The sequence below is a fragment of the Puma concolor genome, chromosome C1 (assembly GCF_028749965.1).
Source record: "Puma concolor isolate L17-30 chromosome C1, mPumCon1.1.hap2, whole genome shotgun sequence".
NCBI lineage: Eukaryota > Metazoa > Chordata > Mammalia > Carnivora > Felidae > Puma > Puma concolor.
This window is the reverse complement of record NC_141674.1, coordinates 106,835,712-106,852,794: the sequence shown is the minus strand read 5'-3', so window position 1 is coordinate 106,852,794 and position 17,083 is coordinate 106,835,712. Positions and strand designations below refer to the sequence as shown.

General features: G+C 37.4%; 1 protein-coding gene across 2 annotated transcripts in view; it reads right to left on the bottom strand.

Annotated features, from left to right (window-relative positions):
- The window catches only part of SNX27 (sorting nexin 27), a 70,081-nt gene that overhangs the window by 35,233 nt on the left and 17,765 nt on the right, over nt 1–17,083 (bottom strand). For both annotated transcript variants that reach the window (XM_086718227.1, XM_086718226.1), the window contains exon 2: nt 7,099–7,330. In XM_086718227.1, coding sequence (XP_086574353.1) covers nt 7,099–7,330 — 232 coding nt within the window. The remainder of the gene's footprint in view (nt 1–7,098; nt 7,331–17,083) is intronic.

The following is a 17,083-nucleotide window of genomic DNA, read 5'->3' as shown; positions in this document are numbered from 1 at the left end:
TTACAGGACAAAAAAGCAAGACATAAAAAACACATATGTCAAGAGATAAGGTAGTCTCAGAGATATCTAGATGTTAAAACTATCAGACAGGGATCTTAAAATAACTATGATTCAGGGGCACCTGGGTGGCTCAGTCAGTTGAGCAAATGACTCTTGATTTCAGCCCAGGTTATGATCTCGTGTTTCGTGGGTATGAACGGCATGATGGGCTCCATGCTGACAGTACGGAGCCTGCTTGGGATTCTCTCTTTCTTTCTCTCTCTCTCTCTCTCTCTCTCTGCCTCTTCCCTGCTCACTCTGTCTCTCTCAAAATGAATAAACAAACTTAAAACAATTTTTTAATAAAATAAAATAACTATGATTCATATATTAAAAGATCTCATGGAAAATGTACACAGCATGTATAAATAGATGGAGAATTTTAAGGGAAATAATAGAAATAAAAAAACATGATGCCAGAGATGTAGAATTTCTCTGACAAGCTCATCAGTAGACTAGACACAGCTGAGGAAATAATCAGTGAACTTGCAAATAGGACAATAAAAATAATCTAAAGCAAAACAAAAAAGAAAAACAGAATAGAGCATTCAAAAGCTAAAGGCCAATATCAGTCTAACACATGTGTAATTAGAATCTCAGAAAGACAAAAGAAAAAAAACACAGCTGAAGAAATATTTGATGACATACTGGCTGAGATTTTTTGAAAAATGATAAAAGATATCAAACCATAGCTCTATAAAGTTTAGAAAACTCCAATCACAGGATAAATACCAAAAAATACCTAGTTTTGAAGTTTAAAAACTTTGACAGTAACTAGAAGGGGTTAAACCATTACATAGAGAGGAACAAAAACTGGCAGGCTTCTCACTTCTCTAAGTGACACTTAGAGGCCAAAAGACAGGAGTCACATTTTAAAGTATTGAAAGAAAAAACTATCAACCCAGAATTTTATACCAATAAAACTATCTTTCAAACGTAAGAATGAAATAAAGACTTCTTCAGACCAACAAAAGCTAAGGGAATTCATTGCCAGCAGATGTGCCCTATAAGAACATTAATGGAAATTCTTCAGGCGGAGGGAATAAGATAGCAGATGGAAACTGAATTTACACAAAGGAACAAAGGACACCAGAAATGGTAAATATGTGGTTAAATATAAAAGAACTCTTTCAATCTCTTTAAACAATCTCTTGATTGTTTAAAACAAAGAAAACAACAAAGTAATATGGAATTTATAACACCTTAAGAAGTAAAATGTACGACAACAGCACAAAGGATGGGAGAAGGAATGAAATATACTGTTGTAAAATTATTTCATTATATGAGAAATAATATTGTATTATTTAAAGATAATACTTACAAAGATGTATAGTGTAAAGTGGGAACAACTGCTAAGAAAATAAAACAACAAGGGGCGCCTGGGTGGATCAGTCAGTTAAGTGTCCAACTCTTGCTCTTGGCTCAGGTCATGATCTCGAGGTTCATGAAATTGAGCCCTGCACTGGGCTCTGTGCTGACAGCGCAAGGCCTGCTTGGGAGTCTCTCTCTCTCTCTCTCTCTCTCTCTCTCTCTCTCTCTCTCTCTCTCTGTGTGTGTGTCCCTCCTCTGCTCGTGCTCTCTCTTAAAATAAATAAATAAACATTGAAAAAAACCCAAATTGGGGCGCCTGGGTGGCTTGGTCAGTTAAGCGTCTGACTTCGGCTCAGGTCATGATCTCACGGTCCGTGAGTTCGAGCCCCGCATCAGGTTCTGTGCTGACAGCTCAGAGCCCGGAACCTGTTTCAGATTCTGTGTCTCCCTCTCTCTCTGCCCCTCCCCTGTTCATGCTCTGTCTCTCTCTGTCTCAAAAATAAATAAACGTTAAAAAAAAAAAAATTACAAAAAAAAAACCCCAAATTATATCTAATAATACAATAATGGAGATAAAACAGGATCATTAAAAAATACTCCATTAATTAAAAAGATGGCAGGAAAGGAGGACAAAAGGAATGAAGAACAGATGAGATACAGTTCATAAAGAATAAGATGATAGATTTAAACCTATTTCAATAATTATATGAAACGTAAGTAGACAACACACTCCAAATAAACGACCAAGACTGCCAAATAAAAAGCAAGACACAAGTATATGCTGTCTATAAGACTTACCTTAAGCACGGCTATATAGATAAGTTAAAAGTAAAAGGATGGAAAAGATATCCAATGAGAACAATAATCAAAGGTGAAGTAGCTATTAGCAGCCATATGTTAATATCAAAGAAAGATTTCAGAACAAAGAATATTACAAGAGATAAAGAGATATTTCACAACATTAAAGGGGCCAATTCATCAAGAAGGCAACAGCTTCATTATATATGAAAAAAACTGATAGAACCTAAGAGTCTCCTATAGACCAACCTTTCCAGTGATAACAACTACAAACTCTGGACCAAACGCAAAAATCAATTACCCGAGAATTCTGAATACTACACTAACTGCAAGCAGATTGCAGAGGGACATTAAAATATGGAGCACACCACTGAGAGGGGTGGGGGGAGGTGTCCTGCTTTTAGGGGGCTTTGCCCAGACAGTGGGCATAAGTTACAAAGTAGCCTAACTTAGGCAACTAAAAACTCCAATAGAAACCCTGACGTCTTCCTGCCTGGAGGAAAGAAAGGATTCTAGGCAACCATGGCCGCCACCAGAAAGAGTAGAGAATTCCAGAAGAAAGAAACACAGAAAAGGATGCCTTAAGTTTGTGAATGAACACCAAGTATCTCATACTAATCCCTCCCTGAATGATACACATGCAGAACAGATTCAAAGTAGTACAGAAAAGCCTGAAAGAATTGAACTGAAACATGAAGTACAACACACAAGCGGCATAGCTTGTTAATTGCCAGGTAAAACAAAACATCAACATTCCTCAGCGAATATCACAGAACTCAGGGCCTACACAATGCAACATTCACAATATCCAGGATACAATCCAAAATTACTCACCGTACAAAGGAGGAGGATATGACCCATTTTCAAGGGAAAAGACACTAAACAGAAGACAATCTCAAAATAACAAAAATATTGAAATGTTCAGACATAACCAACAGAATACAGAAATAGAACCACATGTTCAATTGATTTTCAACAATAAAGCCAAGGTATTTCAATGGGGAAAAGATATTCCTTTTCAACACAGGCTGCTGGATATCAAATGGGGAAAAAAAAATCTTGACCCTTATATCATTTAGTATTGATACAAGAATCAACTCAGAACGGGTCCCAGACCTAAACATAAGAGCGAAAACTATGATGCAGCCATTTTGGAGAAAAGTCTGGCATTTCCTCAAAAGGTTAAACATAAGAGTTACCATATGACCCAGTAATTCCATTTCTACGTAATATCCAAGAGAAATGAAAACACATATCCACATCAAAAATTGTACATACATGCTCAAAACAGCATTATTCATAACAGTCAAAAAGTAGAAATAACCCAAATGTCCATCAGTTGAAGAACAGATAAATTAAATGTGGTATATCCAGACAATGGAATATTACTTGGTTGATACACACTACAACATGGATAAACCCTGAGAACACATATGATTTCATTTACATGGAATGTCCAGAAGAGGCAAATCCATAGAGACAGAAAATAGATTAGTAGAGAGCAGATGGGAGGTTTGGAGGAGGTGGCTAAAAGGTACAGTGTTTCTTTCTGAGGTGAGGAAAACGTTCTAAAATTGTGGTGATGGCTGCACTACTCTGTTGATCATACTAAGAACCACTGAATTATATACACCTAAGGTATACAACTGCTGGTATGTGAATCATACCTCAATAAAGTTATTACAAAAACAGAGAGCTAAAACTATAAAATTTTTTCAAGAAGACATAAAAGATTTGTATCCTTGGGTTAGGCAGGTTTCTTACAACACGACCCATAAATGAAAAAGATAAACTGGACTTCAAAAAAATTTAAAACCTCTGTTCTTTGAAAGACACTATTAAAAATAAAATAAAAAGGCCAGCCACAGCCTGGGAGAAATATTTCACAAAATATCTATCTGAAAAAGGACTCCAAATACATAAAGAACTCAACAACAAAATAGGACAATCCAAGTTTTAAAATGGGGAAAAAAGTTGAACTCTTCACCAGTAAAAATATAAGAATGGCCACTAAATACATGAAAATAAAGCTTTCATCATGAGTCTTTAGGCAAATGCAATTAAAACCAGACGGAGAGGGGCGCCTGGGTCGCTCAGTTGGTTGAGTGTCCGACTTCAGCTCAGGTCATGATCTCATGGTTCATGAGTTCGAGCCCCACGTCAGGCTCTGTGCTGACAGCTCAGAGCCTGGAGCCTGCTTCAGATTCTGTGTCTCCCTCTCTCTCTGCCCCTCCCCCACTCACACTCTGTCTCTCAAAAATAAATAACCATTAAAAAACAATTTAAAAAAAAAAGTGGGAATGCAAGTTGGTGCAGCCACTCTGGAAACCAGTGTGGAGGTTCCTCAAAAAATTAAAAATAGAACTACCCTACGACCCAGCAATTGCACTACTAGGCATTTATCCAGGGGATACAGGTGTGCTGTTTTGAAGGGACACATGCACCCCCATGTTTATAGCAGCACTATCGACAATAGCCAAAGTATGGAAAGAGCCCAAATGTCCATTGATGGATGAATGGATAAAGAGAATGTGGTATATATATACAATGGAGTATTACTCGGCAATCAAAAAGAATGAAATCTTGCCATTTGAAACTACATGGATGGAACTGGAGGGTATTATGCTAAGTGAAATTAGTCAGAGAAAGACAAAAATCATATGACTTAACTCATATGACGACTTTTAAGAGACAAAACAGATGAACATAAGGGAAGGGAAACAAAAATAATATAAAAACAGGGAGGGGAACAAAACAGAAGAGACTCATAAATAGGGAGAACAATCTGAGGGTTACGGGAAGGGTTGTGGAGGGGGGTGGGCTAAATGGGTAAAGGACACTAAGGAATCTACTCCTGAAATCATTGTTGCACTATATGCTAACGAATTTGGATGTAAATTTAAAAAAATAAATAAAAATTAAAAAAAAATAAATACAGTATTAAAAAAACAAAAAGACGAAGATACCACTACAATGCCTAGAATTTTAAAAACCGATAATACCAAGCATTAGAGAGGTTATAGAGCAACTGGAACTCTCCACTGCAAATGAGAATATGCAAAAATGGTACAGCCTCTTTGGAGAACAGTTTGACTATAAGGTTAAACTTTTACCATATGACCCTGCAATTCCACTTATAGCTACTCAAGAGAAATGAAAACATGTATCTACCTAAAGCCCTGTATATTAATGTTATTTCATGGCAGCTTTAATCATAATAGCCCCAAACTGGAAGCAACCCAAACGTGCATCAACAAGTCACTGGATAAACAAACTGCAATGAAGTTATCCAATTAAAAAGTAATTGCAATTAAAAGAAACAAACTACTGACATACACAACAACTATAAATCTTAAAAGCACTACACTAAATGAACAATGCCAGACACAAAAAAGCTACTTATATGATCCTATTGATTTGACATCCTAGAAATGGCAAAATAGAGTAACAGAAAGATGATCAGTGGTCAACAGGGGTAGTGCTACAGGGAAAGGGCTAACTATAAAAGGTCACAAGAGAAGTCTCTGGGTGGTGAAAGTATTCTTCTATCTTGATTGTGACGGTGGTGATTATAAAACTATGTACATTTACCCAAACTCATGAAACTGGACATGTTAATGCAGGTAAATTGCGTTCAATAATGTTGATTTTCTTAAAAGGGACAATCAGTTTCACTCCTTTTCTAAAAGGGACAATCAGTTTCATTCCTTTTCTAAAGACTACAAAGGTTCTCAAGATCCCAGGTAATTCCCAAAAGGTCTCAACATCCATTGTGCTCTAATTTTAGGACCTGACCTTGATTTCTACTCTTTACATGCCTTATGACTGAATGGATAGCACCTCTGAAATACGAAACTCTAAACTGTGTACATGGCTCTGAGAATCCATAGACCAGGCCAACCTAGACTGTGCTCTGTACTACCATCACCAGCTAAATTACAGATGCAGTTGAACATTGTTTGATCCTTCTGAATTTTTCTGGCTTACTTGCTTGCTTTTCTCATCTCCTCACTAAAAAGAATTTACCACAAGTGTCCTGTAGCTCATTCCTATACAGGGAACAAATCTCAGTTTCAGAGACAGCAACTTGAGTCAGCCGTTCAGCTTGAAACATGTGTAGTCTATTTGTCAATGTCTAACAGAACCCACTGCACTTTCTACAAAGAATAATCAATTTCTCATTATATCAACACTCCCCAAATAATCAAAGGCAAATAAAGCATACCACAATCAAGAGAAAAAGTAAGTAGATTGGGCTATCAACAGCAACTGGGTTTTGAGGAACAAGCAAAGGCACTCAGAAAAGGGGCGGGCACCCAGAACTCAAGGTGGGCTTTCCCACACATCTACAACAGGAACAGACTGGAAATGTAATAGAGCAGTTCATGGGAACTGTATTCAGAGTATAATTAGGACCTTGGGAAAAACCCACATTAATCATTCACACGGACATCTCCAAAGAAAATGAAAAAGAACAAGATGTGGAGAGAAGGGTAGGGCACTTGCAGGTTCTGATGTGGACAAACTCTGTATTACCAAAATGTTTCGGAAGACACCACCTTTTAAAATTAATCTTGCTCTACAGCTCAGCAGAGTCAATAGTAAGTGAGAGACTGCTAGTAGCAAAGAGATACAGCAACTAATAAAAGAACAAACAAAACCAACTCACACGTGTTTACAACCAGAATACAAATACAAATTTAAAACTGTCTGGAAATAAAATGGAATACACTTAAGCAGAAAGAGAAATCTTCTTCATTACTGTAGTTCACCTCCTGCAAAAAAAAATCACGGTCAGTGTCTTTTATTTATGTGTGAACCCATCTCCTGGTAGGCAAACTGACCTAGGTTGAGGTGATTGCATCTAGTGCTCTAGTATAAATCATAAATGATAAGCCTGGGGGAAACAAAAGCTAGATGTTTTGAGGACTGAGTTGGGCTGACACTCACCACAAACTTCTCACCATTCTGCTCCACATGTTTGTATGTGGGGACCGATATGGGCACAGCTTGCTTTTCTGTGTAGTCATAAAATGATTGTCCCAACGAGTCTTCACTGGGATCTAGGTTATCTGCCTCATGTGGAGGCACAGACAACACTGTCAAGATCAATTCCTTCTCGCCTGCTCGGATCAGGTCCACCACCTGCTTGTGTGTCGCCCCCTCAACATTCACGCCGTTCCTAAGGGGAAAAAGGGAAAAAGACAATCCCATAAACAAGAAGGGTCCAAACACCTTGTATCTCCACCCTCCTACCCCACTCCAGTGTCATGCAGTATGAACCATAAAAACAAAATTAATTTGGCTCCAGAAAGGCTGTTTATATTTTTATAGATCATAATGTGAAGAACTGTTTGTAAACTTACAGCAGGGAGAACAAAATGGAAACGTTGGAGAGGACCTGACCCTCCAAGCCAGAATCCCACACTTCGTTTCAAGAAAGCACACGGGAAAGAGGGCACAAAGCTTTCAAAGCTAATTTCCTCACCCTAACCAAGCATGTATACTATGCAGTCAAAGTAGCTTTTAACAATCCTGCCATTTGAACTGTACTTAATCCTTTTTAAACTTTCTGAAATTTCTGTTATCAGAAAGTTTTTACAAAATGTATTCCTTTAATTTGTAAAGACTCAAAAAGGATGACTTAAGATAATTTATATATGTGTATCTGATTTCACCCCATATCTTCAAATCATTCAACTTAACTTTCCTTTATACTGAGTTTCATCACCTTAAGAGTTAAATGGTATAGATATTCATACACACTAGTCTCATTTTTAAAAAGGCAAGGGGATGGGGCGCCTAGGTGGCTCAGTTGGTTAAGTGTCCAACTCTTGATTTTGGCTCAGGTCATGATCTCACAGTTCATGAGATCAAGCCCCATGTCAGGTTCTGTGCTGACAGCATATAGCCTTCCTGGGGTTCTCTCTCCCTGTCTTTCTGCCCCTCCCCTGCTTTCACATACTCACTCTCTCAAAGTAAAAAAAAAAAAAAATTTTTAATAAAAAAATTTTAAAAAGACAAGGAGATAACTAAATTTTCATTATCTTAACTAACTTCTTTGTCCTCCCAATCATGTCAATTAATCTCTCTTAGCATTCTATCTTCTTTCTGTGCTATCTCACTTAAAACTCTGTGTAATCAGTTCAAGATAAAAAAAAAATGTACATCTAAAGTTATATAGGGGCGCCTGGGTGGCTCAGTCGGTTAAGCGTCCGACTTCGGCTCAGGTCATGATCTTGTGGTCTGTGGGCTCATGCCCTGCACCGGGCTCTGTGCTGACAGCTCAGAGCCTGGAGCCTGTTTCAGATTCTGTGTCTTCCTCTCTCTCTGACCCTCCCCCGTTCATGCTCTGTCTCTCTCTGTCTCAAAAATAAATAAACGTTAAATAAATAAATAAATAAAATAAAGTTATATAGTAAATCAACCTACTCATTCTCCTCCCTGTTTCACTGTACATAAAAAGGCTGCAACTAGGAAAAGTACAAGGTTTGGAAGAACAATAATTTTGTCAAAAAAGATGCTGAGTCTCACAAAACTCACTCAGCAAACTGAAGTACCTTCCCACAATGCTGACCCTGCCTGCCATCTCAGAGAAAACCACTAGGCAGCTAGCTGACCAAAGGTTCCCTCCATGGCTATCCCATGAGAGTTAGGAAACACACACCTGGCCTTTAGTCAATTTGATAAAAGCTTATGTACCCTTTAGAGTTAAGCTCTTTTTCAGTTACAAACCATTAGGATTTTTCCTTCCTGAAAATGATGCTAAGTTTAGTAACAAGCCTTCCACAAATGTTTCAGTCACTGGAATTGTCTCTGTCAGACTCTGGTATCTGAAACATCCATTTACATAAACAGAAAAGGCAGGAGGTCATCCAGCTAAAGCTCTTTCCTTTTGGGTTAACAACCTAGTCAGTAAATCAGCACGCTAGACATTTCACAACCTAAAGTCTAACTTATACACACAAAAATTCAATAATTTTACAATTGGCTACCTGTAGAAGAAAATAAAAGCACCCTCACCACTGATTGGGAACTGGGGCTTCTAAAATTTGAATCAGGTCAAACTAGTAATCAGGAAAAAGTGATCAACTCTGATCACGGAACCAGATGGTAAAACAGAGAGAAAATAGGCATTGAAGGTAGATCTACATGGGTTCAAATCCTGACCCTGCCTTTAGTACTGGCACTGGTCTTAACTAAGTCATCTAATCTTTCTTAGCATTGATTTCTGCATCTGTAAAGTGGGGACGATAATAAGTCCCAAACAAGGTTATTGTGAGGATTGATGTAATGAAACATGTAACCTGCTGGGAACACCACCTGAACACTCGCATTAGAAGTACTGTGTAGATGCCTGTTACAAAGAAATTCTGGTTGAAGAAGAAATGGAAACTAAAGTTGGGGATTGCCAAAGGATTTCATCTAAATCTTAGCCTTATACAATCAAAAAGAATGAAATCTTGCCATTTGCAACTACGTGGATGGAACTGGAGGGTATTATGCTAAGTGAAATTAGTCAGAGAAAGACAAATATCATATGACTTCACTCATATAAGGACTTTAAGAAACAAAATAGATGAACATAAAGGAAGGGAAACAAAAATAATATAAAAACAGGAAGGGGGACAAAACATAAGAGACTCTTAAATATGGAGACAAACACAGGGTTCCTGGAGGGGCTGTGGGAGGGCAGATGGGCTAAATGGGTAAGGGGCGTTAAGGAATCTACTCCTGAAATCACTGTTGCACTATATGCTAACTAATTTGGATATAATTTTTTTTAATAAAATGATAAATAAATAGATAAAAACAAAATTAAATCTTAGCCTTATTAATAGTTCTGAGAAAATGTTTTGCTGGTAGAAGAAAAATAAAATTGAAAAAGCAAAAGTTAGAAATCAACAGAAAACTTCATTTACCCCTGTGAGTCTTAGCTTACTTATGAACAACCTTAATTTTTATTGTTGTTATTTTGTTTTTTAAGTTTATTTATTTGTTTTGAGAAAGAAGGAGAGTGTGCATGTATGGGGGAGGGGCAGAGAGAGAGGGAGGGAGAGAGGGAGAGAGAGTGACAGTCCCAAGCAGGTTCCGCACAGACAGCATGGAGCCCGATATGGGGCTCAAACTCACAGCAGGAGATCTTGACCTGAGCCAAAATCAAGAGTCAGACACTTAACCAACTGAGTCACCCAAGTGACTTAATTTTTTTAACAAAGTGAGAAAAACCCACATTTTAGAGGCCGAATAAAACATTTTAGATACTAAAACAAGATTTTTATGTTAGTAAAATCAATCTTATGAGATGCACATCTATGAAAAAACGTTTAACAGCTCTGCTCAAATCTTATTTTCAGCTCCCTCATTTTTTTCCTTTAAAGGATCTTTAACCTGGGGTATAGTTGTCAATAGACTTTGGGGGTTATATAGCATTATATAGACCATAGCATTTGTATGAAAAACTGTATTTGTGTGCATATATGCATTTTTTCCAGAGGAAAGGCTTCAAAAGGGAGCAATGTAACCTCCAGAAAGGTTAAGAACTACTGCTCTCAACACACACTTCCTCCACCCACTGAGTTTTCGAGTTAGAATGCACTGTTCCCAGGGTCACTCGCAAAAGCAAGCCCAAAAGTCATCAAAGAAACTGAAGTAAGGCTTATTCCAGGAGCCAGGGAACTTGCCTATTGTCACTTCTTTATCAGAAAGACCAAGCTTCAAATTGGCTACCATCCCAAAAACCTCTTTAAAAATAAATTAAAAAAATAAAGACAGGAACGAACTACCAGTCTCACATTCTAAACACACTTGCTGGAAACCAATTTGACAATAAATTTCATATATTGAAAATAAATAAATAAATAAATAAATAAATAAATAAATAAATAAATAAACAAACACACTTGCTAATGTTTATTTGGTTCAACTATAGAAAGAATGCTATACATTCTGCAATTTAATACAAGGCTGGAAATTCCTTCATTCTTCAGAGAATGAAATGAAGTTAGTAAAAAATGCTAGACAACTAATTTCAAAAAGGGCCCTCTGTCAAGAATTAAGAGAGCTTTACAATCATAAAAATGTTTATATGGCATCCTCTTTTCCACTAGAATTCCTCTATAACTAAACTCAAATTAAGTGTGGCCCAATTTGGACAATTCTAAAGACATAAATAAATGCAAACAATAAATTCTGCAATAAAGGGAATTTATAGCAGTAGACTTCTGGTTCAAAGCATGGGTTTTAGAGTCAGACAGACTTGGGTTTGGTACCACTTGTACCATTTAACAGATGAGAAATTAGGTAAGTTATTCAATTTCACTAAACCTCAGTTTCCTAATTCATAAAATGGCACTAATAATACCTATAGCTAACAGAGTGAGAACCAAAATGGGATAAAGCCTTAGAACATGGTAACCATTCAGTAAATGATAGCTATTGATTGGGGTGCCTGGGTGGCTCAGTTGGTCAAGTGTCCAACTTCAGCTGAGGTCATGATCTCATCGTCCGAGAGTTCAAGCCCCGCATCGGGCTCCATGCTGATAGCTCAGAGCCTGGAGCCTGATTCAGATTGTGTCTCCCTCTTTCTCTGGCCCTCCCCATTCATGCTCCGTCTCAAAAAAATAAACATTAAAAAAAAATAAAAAATAAATAAATGATAGCTATTTATATGATAGTATTTGTGTCAGTTGGGTAAACAGGTTAGTAGCATGTTAGCCTCCTGATGACACAACCCTTTCCACCGCCAATTTCCCTCGCCTTTCTTCTTCTTGTCTTTATAACATGATCTATGGGCACCTGCATGGTTCAGTGGTAGAGTGTCTGACTTTGGCTCAGGTCATGATCTAGCAGTTCTTGAGTTCAAGCCCTGCATCAGGCTCGCTGCTGTCAGCACAGAGCTTGCTGTATCAGAGAGATCCTCTGTCTCCCTCTCTCTCTGCCCCTGCCCTGCTTGAGCTCTCTAAAAAATAAACAAACATTAAAAAAAAAAACTATTATAACATAATTCAGCTGGAATTCATTTGAAAATAAATGACTCAGTTCTCAACCTATGCTGATGGGGATCACAAGAAGGGTATCATTTTCGTAAGACCACTGCATCAGAGAACCACCTAGTCCTACACCATGCAGAAATAACTCTGCCCAATAGGGTCTTACTCATGTATGTTCTTCCAGAAAGAAAGGGAATGGCTTAAACACACTATCAAAACATTTTCATCAGATAATGATTAAACAAATACAGCTAAATGTTAATTATAAAATCTAGGTGGCACAAATGCAGAGGTATGCACTGTTCATTTCCTTCAATTTTTCTGTATGTCTGAAATTTTTCATAATAGGTGAGGAAACAAAAGGCTACCAAAAATCTCCCAACAATCCAAATAAGACCAAATTTTGTTTTCTTAGGTAACTAGGTGATACCCAAAATTTCCTTTGTGTTTTCAGCACTATAAAGATATACCTAATAATTTTTTTTTATGTATTTTTAATTTTATTTTTGAGAGAGACAGAGCACAAGTGGGGGAGGGGCAGACAGTGAGAGAGAGAGAGAGAGAGAGAGAGAGACAAAAATCCAAAGCAGGCTCCAGGCTCCAAGCTGTCAGCAAAGAGCCCAACATGGGGCTCAAACTCACAAACTGTGAGATCATGACCTGAGTTCAAGTCGGTGCTTAACCAACAGAACCACACAATTACACAAAGGTTTTTAAACAACCTCCCTATTTTCTCTACAATATATCTTCTAGGAAACTGGGTGAAGGCTCACAAGTTGGAGAAAAACAGACTCTTGACACATGAGATGAGGGACACTGCTTTGACTTTTCACTGCTTAATTTGCCCAGTTAGTGGGTACAGCAATACTAGACACTTAGACTATAAAAGCAAGGAACTATTCTACTGAAATCTGAATATCTGTCCTTTCTAATTTTGCAGTTCAGTCATTTGACTGGCTTAGATTGGTTACTTTTCTTTCTTTTCTTTTTTTAAATTTATTTATTTATTTTGAGAGAGACAGAGAAAGAGAAAGAGAGCAGGAAAGGTGGGGGGTGGGGAGAGAGAGAGAGAGAGAGAGAGAGAGAGAGAGAGAGAGAGAGAGAGAGAGAGAGAGAAAGAATCCCAAGCAGTCTCAGTGCTGTCAGTGCAGAGCTGGATGCAGGGCTCACAACTGTGAGATCATGACCTGAGTCAAAGTCAAGTCAGATGCTTCACTGACTGGACCACCCAGGCACCCATCTTTTTTTTCTTTCTTTCTTTCTTTTTCTTTTTTTATGAGCAAGCTCCAATGTGGGGCTGGAACTTATAACCCTGTGATCATGAGTCACATGCTCCACCAACTGAGCCAGCCAGGCATCCCAGATTGGCTCCTTTTTGTCGAACTCTGCCTTCTTACTATCTTACTTAGGCAAACAATCAAGCCAGAAAATATTTTTATTGACTAATAATCTTAACACTCATGCTGTACTTTGCCTTTAAACTCTTGAGATAAGAGATTCAAACATGCATAAGCCATGAACATAGCCACAGGAAGTGTAGCTTGGATATGTCTACACAAAATTACTCTTCTGGACGACTAAATACCAAGAAATTTTTGGAATTTTGTTTCAGAAATAATAACATTTTCATCTTACATTTTATTGTAATTTATCCTAATTTATTGGTAAGAAAAGAGAAGTATAATTAGAGAAAAGTAAATGGTCAAAGGTTTCTAAAATGTTTGAGCCTCGGGGCACCTGGGTGGCTCAGTCGGTTAAGCATCCGACTTTGGCTCAGGTCATGATCTTGCGCTCCATGGGTTCCAGCCCCGCATCGGGCTCTGTGCTGACAGCTCAGAGCCTGGAGCCTACTTCGGATTCTGTGTCTCCCTCTCTCTCTGGCCCTCCCCCATTCATGCTCTGTCTCTCTCTGTCTCAAAAATAAATAAGCGTTAAAAAAAATAATAAAATAAATACATAAATAAAATGTTTGAGCCTTTTCTGTTTTCTTTTTTATTTCAGAGAGAGAAAGAATGCGAGCTGGGGAGAGGAGCAAAGGGGGAGAGAGAGAGAGAATCTTAAGCAGGAGCCCAATGTGGGACTTGATCCACGAACCTGGGATCGTGACTTAAGCAGAAATCAAGAGTCAGATGCTCAACTGACTGAGCCACCCAAATGCCCCGAGCTTTTTCTAACTGTAAATCTTGTCAACAACTTAAAAAGTGCAAAATTATCATCGCAATTACTTTTAATGTTAACTTACATGGAAAATGAGATGATGACTATGTAAATAGGTAAAAATGCTTTTGAAAGTAATTTCACTGGTAATATGCACTAAAGTTATAAAAATGTTCACATTTTTTTCAACTAAAATGGCATTATGAAAATTTATCCTAAGGAAAACATCAAAACAAGAGCTCCAAGAGGGAAAGAACTTCACCATGGCATGTAGACCACTCTCAAGTCTATGTTGAAAGAAAAAATGAAGTAACCCTAAACAAAGAAAAAGGTTGTTTCCAAATTTGTTCTTATAAAAAGTCAACAACAGAGGGATGAATGATTAAGAAAATTAAAGCACAAATTGAATATAAAACAGTTATTTAAAATTGTACATATGAAGAAAATAATCTGGAAACATGTTTGACCTGATGTTAAAAAGTGGATTATAAAACGCAACTTCTAAAAGGTAACATAGGCGCGCCTGGGTGGCTCAGTCGGTTGAGCGTCCGACTTCAGCTCAGGTCACCATCTCTCGGTTTGTGAGTTCGAGCCCCGCGTCAGGCTCTGGGCTGATGGCTTGGAGCCTGCTTCCGATTCTGTGTCTCCCTCTCTCTCTGCCCCTCCCCCATTCATGCTCGGTCTCCCTCTCTCTCAAAAATAAATAAACATTAAAAAAATTTTACAAAATAAAATAAAATAAAATAAATAAATAAAATAAATAAAAGGTAACTTACAAGAAAATCTAGGGTATGGCAAAGAGATTTTAATACAACAATAAAAACATGATCTATGAAAGAAAAAATTGCTAGGCTGACCTTTACTAAAATTAAAAACTTTTGGGGCATCTGGGTGGCTCAGGCAGTTAAGTGTCTGACTTTCACTCAGGTCATGATCTCATCATTTACAAGTTTGAGCCCCATGTCAGGCTCTGTGCTGACAGCTCAGAGCTTGGAACCTGCTTCAGATTCTGTCTCCCTCGCTCTCTCAGCCCTCCCCGACTCGCACTCTGTCTCTCTCTCTCTTTCTTTCTCTCTCAAAAATAAATATTAAAAACAATTAAACTTTTGTTCTGTGAAAAATACTGCTAAGAGACTGAAAAACAAGCCACAGCATGGAAAAAAATATATGGAAAATGCATATCTGAAAAAGGACTCATATCCAAAATACAGAAAGAACTCTTAACAACAAAAAAAACAACCCTAATAAAAATTGGGCAAAAGATATGAACAGAAACCTCACCAAAGAAGATACACATAGGGCAAGTAAGAGTATGAAAAGTTGGGGCGCCTTAACTCTTTTATATACAACAGTCGGTAGAGCATACGACTCTTGATCTCTGGGTTGTGAGTTCAAGCCCCACACTGGGTGAAGAGATTACTTAAGAAAAAAAAAAAAAAAACTTAAAAAAATATGAAAAATTCATCATTAGTGAATTGCAAATCAAAACAAGGTACCACTACACACCTATGTGAATAACTAAAATCCAAAAAAACTAATGATACAAAATGCTGGTGAGGATGTGATACAAGAGCAACTCATGTTTGGTGAGAATGCAAAACAGTATGGGCACTCTGGAAGACATACTGACCAGTTTCTTAAAAAGCTAAACATAGTGTTAACCATAAGATCCAGCATTCACACTACCAGGTGTTCACCCAACTGAGTTGAAAGCTTATATTTACACAAAAAAACTGATGAGTGTTTTTACCAGCTTTATTCATAATTGCCAAAAACTGAAAGCAACCAAGATATCTTTTATAAGGGAATGGATAAAAAAACTATGGTACATGTAGACAATGGAATATTATTCAGCTATAAAATGAAATGAGCTATCAAGTCACAGAAAGACATGGTGTGGGAGGAGAGATCTTAAATGCATATTGCTAAGGCAAAGAAGCCAATCTGAAAAGGCTATATACTTTTAGTAATTATTTAATTGTGTGTGTGTATATATATATATATATATACACACACACACATATATATATATATGACTCCAATTATATGACATTCTGGAAAACCCAAGATCAGTATGTTGCCAAGGGCTTAGAGGGAGGGGAAGGATGAATAAATGAAGTGCAGGGGATTTTCAGGGCAGTAAAACTATTTTGTATGACACTGTAACAGCACATGACATTATGCATTTGTCAAAAACTATGGAACTTTACAACACAAAGAGTAAACCTTACTGTATGCATTTTTTTTTTTTTTTTTGCAGAAATCAACTAATAGGGTGGGAGAATCCCAAACTGTGACAAGAGAATCTAACTGTATTTCAAATATATTTCAAACAACCTCACCGAAGGGGGTAGATAATGAATGAATTCTGTAAGATAAAGACAAAAAAGGGACTGCACATTAAGTACTACACTCTAGTCAATACAACTGCTTCCCAGGGTTAACAATTGCTATCCATATATACTGGAGTTGAGCAATTAAGTAAATGAACGGTGAATGTGGGGAGCCAAACTTCTTATTGTTGAAGTGGAAATGTACAGATCTGCAATAGGAGGGTAACAAAAGATCCATATGGAAATGGAGTAAAGCTAGAGACATCGATAAGAACTCATGTTTAACTTAATATAAAGATGATTACATATAGAAATATTTATAGACACGTGTATACACAAGAGTTAATGTACACACACTTTTTTTTTTTTTTTTTTTTTTTGCTTTCAGCTGGGAGGAAAAAAGAAGCTACATCCAGTAGCAACGACAACACCTATCACCCTGCTCTTGGTTTC